Source organism: Staurois parvus, unplaced genomic scaffold (assembly GCF_062004578.1).
Source record: "Staurois parvus isolate SC_StPar_1 unplaced genomic scaffold, SC_StPar_1.0 ptg000198l, whole genome shotgun sequence".
Taxonomy (NCBI): domain Eukaryota; kingdom Metazoa; phylum Chordata; class Amphibia; order Anura; family Ranidae; genus Staurois; species Staurois parvus.
The window spans coordinates 6,841,940-6,856,863 of NW_028317994.1; the positions used below are offsets into that span (position 1 = coordinate 6,841,940).

General features: G+C 39.2%; 1 protein-coding gene across 2 annotated transcripts in view; it reads left to right on the forward strand.

Moving 5' to 3' along the window:
• TTC39B (tetratricopeptide repeat domain 39B) overlaps positions 1-14,924 on the forward strand; it is a 178,910-nt gene that overhangs the window by 147,561 nt on the left and 16,425 nt on the right. For both annotated transcript variants that reach the window (XM_089678077.1, XM_089678078.1), the window contains 4 exons: positions 1,139-1,206; positions 2,910-2,969; positions 4,993-5,154; positions 14,531-14,622. In XM_089678077.1, coding sequence (XP_089534203.1) covers positions 1,139-1,206; positions 2,910-2,969; positions 4,993-5,154; positions 14,531-14,622 — 382 coding nt within the window. The remainder of the gene's footprint in view (positions 1-1,138; positions 1,207-2,909; positions 2,970-4,992; positions 5,155-14,530; positions 14,623-14,924) is intronic.

Genomic DNA, 14,924 nt, shown 5'->3' on the forward strand with positions numbered 1-14,924 from the left:
AAATCAGTGGGCCCTGGCACTCGTATGGTTTGGCTGCACCCTAATGCCATTTTTTGTATTCGAGCTAAAGCTTCATTTAGGAAAGGATTTTGACCATTTGTTGGGTTTTAATTGCTGTCTTTGTCCCCATTGAGGAGATTCACTCCTCTGTTCTAATGACTGTTGTCATCGACACAGCAAGTGAGGAAAACTCCAACATTTTTGAGTCACCACCAGTGCAAGACATAAGGAAAAAAAAATATTTTCTAGAAATCTGTTACCGAAACAACTCAATAAAATAGAAATACTGTTCACTTTGAAAATATTTCTTATTTCCTGTTGTCTCCTGGAAAGGAAGTTAAAGTGGTTGTAAACCTCAGACCTAAACAAAACATATCCCTCTATACTGTTTACTTGTCAAGAGCACGAAGTGTCATTTCTGTCTGCAGCCTCATTACTCTGCCATGAGCATGAATCACTTCTGACAAGTTTTCCTGACACCAAGAGAAAAAAGATGATGGGATGGACCTCCAGCACACAGCCTGTGAATGACAACCCCAGCACTGTTCCTGTGCTTTGTGAAAGGGGTTATGTCCCTTTCCGCCAATCACCTCTCAGCTCTCTTCAATGAACTCTGCAATTTCAGCTCCCCGACCCCTTCTTTCTGAAAGCTCAGACAAGCTCTATAAATTCTATATTTTGAACAAATGTAGAGAAGAGAAGGCTGCAGGTAAACAGGTACAACTTACATAGGAGGATTTGTTTCATATCTGTATTTCCTGAGGCCAGCCACTTCACTGGGTATATGTAAGGGTTTACAACCACGTTAAGATAATTTTTCGCAGTGGAACACAGCAAAAATAACCTAATGGTGGCTAAAAAATGCATGGTTTTAGGGCAACCCTGAGAAAAATGAGATTTCAGAATTTCAATTCTATTGGCATATCTGAGTGGAATATAGTGTACAGTTTATGGTCTTCTCTATACTTCCTGAGGAGATCTATTATTTTTTTTATTATTATTTATTTATTTTAGATATGCAGCAATATTTGAGGTAAATAGGTGAGAAGGAAATGTGAAAAGATTAATCCCTGTAATAAATTTATTGGGGCTGTACTACACCAGGCAGTCTCTGAATATATATATATTTTTTTTCTAGGAACTGGTGAAGGTAATCTTGAAGAAGCAGAGGCACTTATTGAACCCTACCTCAAGAAGTTCCCAAATGTATGTGATTTATATAGTAACTACAGTTGTGGCCAAAATTATTCAACCCCCAATGCTGTAAAGGGGTTTAGGGACTATAGTGTACATTTGGAATTGTATTCAGAATCAAATCCTACAAGGACGTTGTAACTACCCAAATGCAACTAAAATGACATCAATTGTTTATGTAATACAGTAGTAAATGGTTCTTATGTGGTTTCTTCATTGCCACAATTATTCAACCCCTTAAAGACTACCACTCTGAAGAACAGAGGTTCATACAGGTGCTTTCCATCAGGTATTGAAAACACCTGTGGATGTCACCGAGCAGCAATCAAGCATAATAAGCACCAATTAGGCAGCTTTAAAATGACTGTGATACTCAGCTCCTTCTAGACATTTACTGGTGTGGTTACAAACATGGTGAAGGCAAGAGAATGGTCCAGGAAGACAAGAGAAGAGGTGATTTCTCTTCACAGGAAGGGCAATGGCTATAAGAAGATTGCAAAGATGTTAAACATACCAAGAGACACCTTAGGAAGCATCATTCGCAAATTCAAGGCAAAGGGCACTGTTGAAACGCTACCTGGTCGTGGCAGAAAGAAGATGCTGACTTCGACTGCTGTGCGCTACCTGAAGCGTAGAGTGGAGAGAAGTCCCCGTGTGACTGCTGAGGAACTGAGAAAAGATTTGTCAGATGTGGGTACAGAAGTTTCAGCCCAGACAATAAGACGCACACTGCGTAATGAAGGCCTCCGTGCCAGAACTCCCAGGCGTACCCCCTTGCTGTCTCCAAAGAATAAGAAGAGTCGACTGCAGTATGCCAAAAGCCATGTGGACAAACCACAAAAGTTGTGGGATAGTGTTCTGTGGACTGATGAAACAAAATTAGAACTGTTTGGGCCCATGGATCAACGCTATGTTTGGAGGAGGAAGAACAAGGCCTATGATGAAAAGAACACCTTGCCTACTGTGAAGCATGGTGGAGGGTCAATCATGCTTTGGGGCTGTTTTGCTTCTGCAGGTACAGGGAAGCTTCAGCGTGTGCAAGGTACCATGAATTCTCTTCAGTACCAGGAGATATTGGATGGAAACGTGATGCAGTCCGTCACACACCTGAGGCTTGGGAGACGTTGGACCTTTCAACAGGACAATGATCCCAAGCATACCTCCAAGTCCACTAGAGCATGGTTGCAGAGGAAAGGCTGGAACATTTTGGAGTGGCCATCGCAGTCACCAGACTTAAATCCGATTGAGAACCTCTGGTGGGACTTAAAGAAAGCAGTTGCAGTGCGCAAGCCTAAGAATGTGACTGAACTGGAGGCCTTTGCCCATGAAGAATGGGCGAAGATACCCGTAGATCGCTGCAAGACACTTGTGTCAAGCTATGCTTCACGTTTAAAAGCTGTTATAACTGTAAAAGGATGCTGTACTAAGTACTAAGATTGAATGTCACTTGGGGGTTGAATAAAACTGATAATGCTGTGAGCACAGAAAAGACATTTGTGGTTATTTCATTATAACTGTTATGTTATATTTGTCTGACCTACAAGTGCCTCTTTAATGTAAATGTAAGCAAGATGACTGAATGATCAAAAGCAATGTCAAACTGGCCAAAACACTCAATTTCAGTGGGGGTTGAATAATTTTGGCCACAACTGTAAATACTTTTGGCTACTATAATAAAGACAGTAAACTTAGCCATGTTAATATTTTCTTCTCAGGGATCTATAATTCTTTTCTATACTGCTCGAATTGGAGTTCTTAAAGGAAACTTTGAACAGGTAATGTATTTTCTTTTTGTTTGGTACCTTTTATTAAGTGTTCTTGCATGGCAAGACCACTTACTGTTATCTCACATATCTATTCTTATTATTATAGCCAAATTTACCACCCTAACTCCTCCCACAGTTTTTACACTACATAGACCGTAATATACCGAAACATGTGGATTTTTCACGATTGGTGTGCTGTTACTTTGTGGAACGTTTTGCCGAATGGTTCACGAAATATCGGCGTCTTTGTGGTGAAATTGGTCCCATAGGAATGAATGGCAGAATGTTCAAAACTAGAGTGTGAGCAGAAAAATCAGGACATGACTTCTAAACTGCCATCACTCCCTCCATTTTCAAGCCCACCTACACAAATCTCATTTCAAAACATTTAGCTATCCCTGCTGCCACTAAAAATGTCCACGGCTAAGCCATAGTCCTGATAGTTTTCACAATATGACCATTTGTTTGCAACTCATGCTGCCCATTGACATTCATTGAAACTCCACTCTAGCCACCTCAAATTTGAAGGGCAATTTCTAAACTGCAACTGTGCCTTCATTTTCAATATTTCAGAGACATACTATGCATCAAAATGTAGGTCTGGGTCTTGTGATTCTCACAATATAAAGCTCTTCGCTGTAGGATTTATAATTTTTAAACTACAACCGTTTTGACAATGGCAACCGCCAGTGAAGTGAGCAAGTTGGAGCAGTTTGTTTTTAACCGCTCTTCTCTGCCCTTGCTGTAGAGTGAGTTGCCATAGGAACCCAGGTGTGTGAGCAGGCAGCAGAGTGACAAAAGCTAGAGTGTGAGTTGTAGACTACTGGTGGAGGCAAGAACACTTCACACAATTTCCCCAGAAATTGTAGCTTTTCTAGTTACAATTTGTTTTGCATGCAATATTATTTTCAAATAAACTTTAATTAGCAAAAATGTTGGGAGTGTTCATGGTTATCTTCATAAAGTACTAGTTTCCTGCTGACTCTGGATTTCCTATTTTTAGTCAAGGAGTATGGCGATCAGTTCTGACTTAGGCCCATGTCACACCAGAAGCAGTCCAGTGCATTTTTTTTTTTTTTTTTTTGCTTCTCTATGCATGCAGTGTTTTTTCTATGTATTTCAATGGCCCTAGTTCACACCAGTGCAGTCAGTTCCAGTGCAGAAAAAAAAGTAGAACATGCTGCATTTTTTCTGCACAGCACTGTACTGGAACACAGTAAAATATATCAAAACTCATTGGAACAGTGTGGTGTTAACTGTAAGCAAGAATGCATCCAGAGTGTGTTTTCATGGTAGACTTGATGCATGCCTGTTACATGGCAGTGCCCCAGAAAATGCTAAAGTCAAAGACAGCTGGGCAGTTGGCATTCTCAGAAGTGATTAGTGAAGAGTCCCTACCTCCCTCCACATTTATTAATGGAAGTTAAAATTAATGTCAGTGCACTTAGCTTGAATTTTATAATTTTAGATTAAAAAATATAATTTTTTAAAAGTAAAATTAAATGTTTAAGTGAATATTTGAAATAAAATTGTCTGTTGAAACCTATTCAGATTCTTATTAATGACAGCATTCTAAAGAAGAATTCTATAGTCTACTACTTGATGACAGCAAGTCAGTCATCCATACTGTATAATAGGTTTCTGATTGAGTACTATGGGGCAATATACTTCTGTACTCGTACGTTAAATTAATAAAGCTTGCTGTGGCATGCTCTGGACTGCAAAGATGAGCTGCTCCTCAGGTGCCATTGACCCATTTAAAAAATACAGTGATATAGCACTTAACCTACGTAAAATAAGCCATGAAACCTACATCTCTGCAGAACATGCTGATTATATGTAATCCGTCTGTCACAACAGTTACTTTTACATGCATAGAGTTACCATCAGGCAGACAAGATGTACATTTTCAGCAATGTTAAAATTGTGAAGTGCCCTGTTCCTGATCTACACTGTCCTTGTTTAGTTTTATTGGTAAAGATATGTGATGAACATAATTATCAATATATTTTTTTTTTTCTCATTTATAAAGGCCCAGGTGACATTCCAGCAATGCATTAAGTCTCAGCATGAATGGAAGCAGATTCACCACTTGTGTTATTGGGAGCTGATGTGGTGCTATACTTTCCAACAAGACTGGCTCCAGGCACACCGCTATGCTGACCTACTCAGCAAGGAAAGCAAGTGGTCGAAGGTATGTAATTCTATGACTTAACCACTTGACCTTCTTTTTTTGCCGTTCAGCACTGCGCTACTTTAAAATGAAATTAAACCTTTCTGTTAAATTAAAATAATACACATGTTATACTTGCCTCAATCTTTCCCGCGAGGACCGAGACAGCGGGATCGGGGTCAGGCTTGGGTAAGTATGAGGGGAGGCTGGGGGGGGATTCTGCAGCATAGAATTTATTAAGGTAAACAAACCTTAAGGCTTTAGAAGCACTTTAACTGGCAATTGCTCGGTCATGCAACACTAGCCAAATTAAATTTATGTAATTTTTTTTCACACAAGGCTTTCTTTTGGTGGTATAAAAATGCTGAAAATTTTGAAAAAAAAAAAAAACATTCTTTCTTCATAAATTTAGGCCAGAATGTAGCCCCTTTCATTTCTTTGGTAAAAATAACTCAAATCAGTGTACATGATTTAGTCTGTGAGAGTTATAGGGGTTTATTTACTAAAGCTGGAGAGTCCAAAATCAGACTCCCTTCTGCATAGAAACCAATCCGCTTCCAGGTTTCATTGCCAAAGCTTCATTGAACAAGCTGAGGTTAGAAGCTGATTGGTTTCTATCCAGAAGGGAGTCTGATTTTGGACTCTCCAGCTTTAGTAAATAAACCCCATAGTGTCTACAAACTATGGTATATACACTACTCAAAAATTAAATGAACACTTTTTTAATCAGAGTATAGCATCAAATCAATTAAACTCCTGGGATATTGATCTGGTCAGTTAGCAGAGGGGGTTGTTAATCAGTTTCAGCTTCTTTGGTTTTAATGAAATTAACAGGTGCACTAGATGGGCAACAATGAGACAACCCCAAAACAAGAATGTTTTACAGGTGGAGGCCACCGACATTTTTCCCCTTGAAGGTCCTTAACCCATTAGCATGACTAGTATCTGCTTTTTGTGCAAGGAGGAACAGGATGAGCACTCCCAGAGCCCTACAGAATGATCTCCAGCAGGCCACTGGTGTGAATGTCTCTGACCATTCAATCAGAAACAGACTTCACGAGGGTGGCCTGAGGGCCTGACGTCCTCTAGTGGACCCTGTGCTCACTGCCCGGCACCATGGAGCTCGATTGGCATTTGCCAATGAACACCAGAATTGACAGGTCTGTCACTGGCGCCCTGTGCTTTTCACAGATGAGAGCAGGTTCAGCCTGAGCACATGTGACAGACATGAAAGGGTCTGGGGAAGCTGTGGAGAATGTTATGCTGCCTGTAAAATTGCTCAGCATGACCTTTTTTGGTGGTGGGTCAGTGATGGTCTGGGAGGCATATCCATGAATGGAGATACAGACCTCTACAGGCTAGATAATAGCAGCCTTGACTGCCATTAGGTATCGGAATGAAATCTTTGGACCCATTGTCAGACCCTACTCTGGTGCAGTGGTCCTGAGTTCCTCCTGGTGCACGACAATGCCCAGCCTCATGTGGCGAGAGTATGCAGGCAGTTCCCGAAAGATGAAGGAATTGGTACTATTGAATGGCCCCCACGCTCGCCTGACCTAAATTCAATAGAGCATATCTGGAATATCATGTTTCGGTCCATCCGGCGCTGCCAGGTTACACCTTAGACTGTCCAGGAGCTCAGTGATGCCATGGTCCAGATCTGGGAGGAAATACCCCAGGACACCATCCGTCGTCTCATTAGGAGCATGCATACAAGCACGTGGGGGCCATACAAACTACTGAGTACTGTTTTGAGTTGCTGCAATGAAATTTCATCAAAATGGACTTGCCTGCTGCCTCATTTTTTCACTTTGATTTTCTGGGTGTCTTTGAATTCAGTCCTCTGTAGGTTGATGATTTTCATTAATCCAAATTAAAAGGTATGCGCTAATAACAAACTTATACAAAAGTGTATATCATCATCCAAAAAACATTAGTGTTTTAAATAAATTATAGTGTCCAAACATAAATTAGTGTCCAAAAAAATATATATATCTTCAGTGACTTGAACCAATTGTGAGAAATCCACCACCAAAGGAGATTAAATGAACTCACCAGAGCTAATGGCTGGTCAGATAATAAACCAGCAACAGCGCTTGTGCTCTGGGAGCAATGAACCCGATGTCCAAATAGATATGGTGATGTTTCAGATACTTCCAGATAATAATCACAGCCAAACAACTTTGCAGTCCAAGCTCTTATGATGAACTTCTCCACTCTTTCTCATACCTCCATGAGAGCATGCAGTACACTCAGGGACAAAAAAGAGAACATAATGGTGCAATACGTTTTTTTCATTTATCTCTTTAATAAAAAAGGTATAAGGAAACTCACAAACAAGGTGTCCAACAGACACCAGCTCCAATCGCAAAAAAGGGTTGAGATACAGTTAACGCTCACCGCAGATCTCTCCCATACAGCACAGAACAGCAAGGCTCTCTAACGTCCACATCGAGTAGGCTACGTCCAACCGGTTTCATCACACCGACGTCATCAAGGGGCGGTACGCTGTTGCTGGTTTATTATCTGACCAGCCATTAGCTCTGGTGAGTTCATTTAATCTCCTTTGGTGGTGGATTTCTCACAATTGGTTCAAGTCACTGAAGATATATATATTTTTTTGGACACTAATTTATGTTTGGACACTATAATTTATTTAAAACACTAATGTTTTTTGGATGATGATATACACTTTTGTATAAGTTTGTTATTAGTGCATACCTTTTAATTTGGATTATTGTTGCCAAAATTTATTTTGGGTGGGATATGCTGCTGACACTTTGGTGTTTTTTGTAAGTGGCGCTTTTTTCTTTTTAAATTTGGTATTGATGATTTTCATTGCCATGAACGATGCGGCTTCCTTACTTTCCTAACACATTACCCAGTCCATATCAGTATAGATATCCAGCATGATATTTTTCCCCGTTGAGATCTGATGTGTTTTCAAAGTGTTCCTTTCATTTTTTTGAGCAGTGTATATTTGAAAATGAACCAGTCCTGATGTACTGACTGCCTATCTCATTTCTTGAGGCCCTAAAATGCCAGAATAGTACAAATACCCCCAAATAACAATTTTATGGAAAATGGACAGTCCAAGGTATTTTAGTAAGAGGCATTACGAGTTTTTTGAAGTTGTAATTTTTTGTCTCAGTTTTTTGGAAAATTAAAATATGAAATCAAATTTATCTTTTCTTTTATTTACTGTGATTGCTTTCTACAGCGATGATCACTGTAACAGCAGTAGTTTGAACTGTCATGAGTGGCTTTCATTCTTGATTCCTTGTTTACGAATATAATACTGTGATAGGCCCACAGCTATCAGATGCTTGCTGCAATTTGCCCAGGTACCAAGTGATCACTGGTGACTAATCACACACAATAGTAAACAATGATATCATGAATGGGTTACGTTCATGACTGTGGTTTACTGTGTAGCATGTGTTTGCACAGTGATCTTCTGGTATCTGGACCATTCACAGCAGCCCGATACCATGCACTGCAATTGCAGATCATGCCGCAGGTGGCACGCGCTGTGCTCATGAGCACTGCAACATATGGGTACCTTGAGGTGCGGGGGAGAACCGCCCACCAGCAGTAAATGTACTCTTGGCAGTCGGCAAATGGTTTATATCACACATAGTTAAAGATAGAGTATTAAACTATGATTTGTCCTACAAATGATATTTGCTTTCATTGCACCAATGTGTCTAAATATAAGCCTTTTGTGTGCATGTGTATATATGTGTTATGTATACATGTATATATTATTTAAATGTTGCTAATAATGACCCATGTGTCCTTTTTTATTCTCATCACTCGTTGCACACTGTATAAAGATCAAATCAAGTCAATAGTGAATTGTCATATATGACTTTTGCGTAGGAATACAGCACAGAGTGACAGAAATGTGTCCCATCAGTAGGTCTGACAGTATCATATTTCAGGCATTGGGAGATGTGTTGAACTAGTAAAAGGGGAGAGGCTGAGACCTTAGGGATAATTAAGCCTTGCTCCTAAATCATCAGAAGCTGTATGACATGGGACATGCTTAATGAATCAAAGAATGACTGCACAGAAATAAAAATGCTTTTGAACATATTTTTTTTCCCTAGAATTTCTCTTAACCAGGATCATTGCCGTTTTCTAAAATAGGTCAGTTGTTGGGTGGTTATGGAGACATTTCAAAGAGCAGTTTGCTTCTAGAACTGCTAGGAATCAGGCCTCCATTTGTATTAATGTCTGAGATGACCAGAGGCATACTGTGTTTATTCATCCCAGGAAAGGTCTGAAATGCATGACCTTCAACTGACAAAGGACACAAACTGAACATTTACTGTGCTTTGTATATTCCAAAAGGGTTGATGATCTGAGTGCATTTCAACTCCCTACACAGTGTTTGTTGTGGAAGGATACCAAAACACAGCAGATGGTGGTTTCATTAAAGGTTTATTCTACTAAAATATCTCTGCATGAAGTAACAAAGTCATTCAAAGTGTTTTGTTTACATTTGCAAACATTTTGAAACATTTGTTTATTTTGTGTTAAAGGGGTTTAAACCCAAAACCAAAAAATTTAATATATTGCAGTTTACCAATCCTTTGATGTGGTGGCTGCATTATTTTTCCTTTTTAATATCTTTATCCCTCTGTTTTCACCTGGTGATCTGACCAGTAATACACCTCCTATATTAGAGTGCCCCCACTCTGGATGAAGGAACACAGGGGGCACCTTTTGGATAGCAGCATTGTCAGTCTGGCGGGGAGAGGAGTGTTATTTGTACTAACAGATTCAGATACACTAACAAATTGAAGCCAAACTCCAGCTAACACTGCAGTTACACAAGCTGTACAATCACATTGGGTGCCAGCAAAGGAGTGTGTGTAACCGAAACCCAGAAGCAGGCAGCGACGAACCCATACGTTGCTTTGCCTACAGCGGCCGCCCGTCCAGGGGGCCTTGTTGGCAGGTGGTCGTGAAGAGGCTAAAACCAGCAGCTGTTGAGATAATGAACACTTTGGCAAGGACTATGTAACATACATCTATAGAGTGAAGGAGCCAGGATTTTTTTACGCCTCACAATATTTGCACAAATGTTTATCAATACAATATTTTCACAAAAAAATGCACTAACATCATTATTAGCAGATACAAAAGATGCCTAAATTCCTACTATATATAAAAGCTAAAACTGTTCTGAGTTAATAAATAACAAAATATTTGTACATTTTAAATGGCAAAACTGTAAATAAGCAATTTAGTCTAAAAATCTGATTTTCATTTTGCACTTACAGCTTTCAGAATTTATAAGACACCCAATACCATACATTTTCTGAAAGCACGTGAGTTGCAGAAAAAAAAGTGCTGTTGATTTTTTAGGCCCTGCAATAGTTTCACAAATGTTTTATTAAATCGTTTTTTTCACTTACTATATTCTAAAATATGCATGGATGCAGCCACTTCTTCCAGTCTGTCATTGCTGCAGGTTCATGGTCCCAAACACAGACAGTGTGAGTTCAGGGACCCACACAGGGTAAACACAGCTTCGCATTGACGTAACCTGTAGTATGCCCTGTGTGAATGAGGCTGTACTAGGTCTCTCTTATTTTTTTTTTTTGTTACAATGGTATTTTTAATATTTTACTTGGAAAGAGCGGGCTTTGGTGAAACATCGGTGGTCTAAACAGATGAGCGAATAGAAGTTTCTGTTGAAGTGATCCATTATTAACATGGTAAGACTGACATGTGAGAGAAACAAATATCTTCCTATTCCTCTGTAGACTAACTGTAGTAGGTAAGAGTCTGCCAATTGGTTCAAATAGCAATTTTTTTTTCCAGATTAGTATGTAGAAAGTGGGATTAGAGAGTGGACATTAACCCCCTGGGACCATGTGATAAACTTTTGTTAGTGAGCAGTTAGAGATTTATCATGATCCTTGAATTGTCTCCCCAAGCTATGGCATAATTGTAAGAATCTATAAAAGAAACTACGGTGTAAATTGCCTCTCCTTTGCAAAGGAGTACATTCCTGGTACCTTCCTGGTATACATGTATATTAGCAAGGATTACAATACAACTACAAAGTTATCTCAGAAGTCCAAAATGAAGTCAGGCATTTAACCTCAGTCAACACTGATTTGGCCAATTTGCTTCCAGAAGAATATTTTGGGGTCCTCCAGAAAGATAAACGATTGGCTAGTTTAAAAAACATGCCAAATGTGCTTCTGAGTTATAAGGAACTTCAGAGAGGACCCATGTGATTAGGTGTTTTAGTTGTCCTGCCACAGCAATATAAAAACCTACCCAGTAGAACCATACCAGCATCCAATTTGGGCCTTTGTAGGATATCCATTTTCAATTTAGGTCTTTTAGTGCTCCATATGAAGAATGACAATAAAGAGTACATTTCCTTAAAAAAATGTTTTAATCAAATTAATTCTGCCTATGACAGGCAGGGGCAGCTGAAACCACAATTGCAGTTTACCTTTAATAGTTTGCATTATTGGACCAATGTTCTATAAAATGGTCTAGAAGAAGTCTCTTAAGATTACAATGCTTAGGTATTTAAAGGATGGCATGATTGGGAGAGGGGACTAAGGTGGAGTAGAGGGCATTACTCTAGATGCTAGTGGCATCAGGACAGACTTTTTCTAGTTAATTTTGAGGCCTGAGTATTCAGCCAACTCTTCTGTACTTTGAATGACCAAGACCAAGAATGGCTGTCTAAGACAACCTGTTTAATATCTTGATCTGTGATTTCTTTGTCCAGCACCTGAACTTGGGCTGTGGACAGCTGATGAAATTCTCATGCCCCTAGGTAAAATTGAATGTCATTTTGGTCTTTATTGAGCATAGACTTTTGTCTATAGAATTCACAGAAATTATTCAGTATATCTCCAGCATCACTGAGACCTGAAACGTCTGCCCTATGAATTTTAGAGGTAAAACATTATTGCTTAGCAATATAGACTAATGGTTTCGCTAGAGTGATTACCATACTCAAAATACTTGTTAAAGAATAGTTTCCCTTTGGTATTGTTGTGTAACCTGGTCACATGTCCGTGAGTTGCATTGTCCTAGGCCAAGGGTGGGCAAACTGTGGTCCTCCAGCTGTTGTGGAACTACAAGTCCCATCATACCTCTGCAAGTCATGATGCAACTGTCAGCCTTTCAATGCTTCATGGGACATGCAGTTCCATGACAGCTGGAGGGCCACAGTTGCCCACCCCTGCCCTAAGCCAAACAATTTGATTCAGTTGCGTTTTCTATGAAGAGAGATTCATAGTCCTCTCAGGCCTCAGCTAGTTCTCATGGGTCTGGATAAAAAATTTATAATAAAGGAAATAGTGGAATTTAAGTGCACTCCAATGAAATACCTTCTAATGCATGCTAAAACATATTCTACAAAATCGTTATTTTGAGTTTCTTAAATCAAGTGTTACTGATCTGGGCTGCAGTTGTTAGACCCTATCTGGCTAAGTCAAAAGGGGGGAAGAAATCCACTTGGTCCTAAGGCCTGCTAAATGTAAAGCATAATGTAGAAGAAGTGGGCAGTGACTGTTGTCACGTAAGCTATAGAGTCCGATATAGATAACAACATTTTAGAATTCTTTAAAATTAGATCAATATGATAAATATCTCTCTGCCAGGGATGAAACACGAGAATGCCTTTGTATCTGGGAAATGAGTGTCTCCAAAGATCAAGCCAGCCTTGACTGGAAATGTAATAGGCAAAACCACTACAAGTCTACAAAACAAGGGTATAATAAAGCACAATTCCAGCCAAAGCTAATTTTTGTTATGAGCAGTGAGGTTTTGTAACCCCCATCAGTTTTAAAATTTTCTCTTTTTTTCTATATGGTTACTAAAGCAGGAAGCTAATAAAATTTCTCCAGTGGTGGTACAGAAATTAATAAACATAGCAGTCATAAGTGGGGATGATATGCACACACACTAACATCCTCCGCAAAGAGGCGCATGCTTGTATTCTTTTTGGCTATCCCCTTTAATATCATGGTTTGAACTTATGCCAATGGCAAGGGGCTCCGCCACCAGCTTAAGCAATAATGGTGAAAAGGCACACCCCTGTTGAGTGCATCTCTGAATATCTATTTGTAATGATTTATATGGTAGACGTATTTGGAGAGATTGCAATCCAAACCCCATAATTTTTGTAGGAAGTAAAATGAATATTCCCACAACAGACTATCAAAGGCTATTTGCAAGTCTAATGACAGCAGCATTCTGGAAATTGCATTGTGCATTCCTACATACTGTAAGATTTTAGCTACAGGGTCATTATTAAATTAAAATAGTTGGTTTTTCATTTTAAAAAGTATGAAAGGACTAGAAGCTCTGTCTAATATTCATTGTAGTCTGTCAGTACTAGGTAGATTTTTTTTTTTCAACGTCCCTATGACAGGCAGGACAAACCCTTACCCATTACATTTAGAATACAATTAAGTAAAGAAGTTTTAGCTGGAGTTCATTTTGTTTAAATGATTTACCACTTCTTAGCAGTCACTTAATTGGATAGCAGCACATTGATTATAGTGGGCTACAAATTAGGTGTCAGAGATTAAAACAGCCCTTGTAGCGGAGTCTGAGACCGTAATAAGTTTAGCTATTTTCATCTCACTACATGTGTCAGCATGTCTGTTTTCCTTTGCGTTGTAGAACCATAGATTTTTATACTGTATATCCTGATTTGTCCAGATAACCACAACTGATTATTACAACCCAAAAATATTTCCAAAACATAAACAAGAGCCTGCCTAAATATCAACTTGCGTATTTTTTCCATCACCCACATTTAGGTTTAGACCTAGTATTTATTGTAAATGGAAGGGTGGCAGTACGCAGCCCAATAATAAGCTAGTGATGCAGAGAGTTGAATGTGTTTTTGCCTCAACAGTGTAGAGGCAAGAAAACAAGCTCTTTCAGTTTTAATAAGCCTTACCCTTAATTTTTCTACATATTGGAACATCTCTGGGACTTCTAGCTATTCTTTCTCTGTTCCTAGGAGAAAAGGGATGCAAGCTTTTACTGAACATGAGCCACACCCACCTGTTGGCCAAGTCAAAAAGAAGCTTTCTTTATGTTTCAGCAGTAATTTAAAGATGGACAGATATCTCATAACCTATCGTCAGTGAGAAATCTGCTGGTGCATGGCTGCCTTAAGTCCACCTAGCACAGATAACTTAAATCTGACTGGATTTGTAGCAGGTTCAAATACCTGCAGTGCCTAATTTTTAGGATCCCAGTGGGCAGATTCTACTGATATTATAATTCCCATGGATAAAACAACATAGGGTCTTGTGCCCATGTTGGATGGACGTTTGCTCTTTGCAGGTGTGTGTAAACTGATGCTGTTTTTGTGATAATGCCTTGTATCTTTTAGGCAATTTATGTATTCCAAAAAGCTGCAATCCTAAGCATGCTGCCCGAAGATGCTGTTGCAAGCACAGGAGAGGATATAGTTGCCTTGTTCAGGTACCATTTTGTTCCCTATGTTTCACAATGCATTTTATATTAGACTTAAGGGAAATGTAGCTCTGCATATACTGCATTGTGCAGTGCTTTCCAACTGGCTTTTAAATTGAAGATGAAGACATTGCTTCTGTTCTTGTTTGCCTGTGAAATTTGCTTTGTACAATAGATATTTGATAAGTGTCAAGAAAGCCAATGACTGCCACCATTTTATTAGCATAGAGCTGTAACTGCAGTGTAAAGTCCCTCAGTTTATTTTTCTGTTCTTATCAACAAGCTATACTGATAAAACAATTAGCTTTATC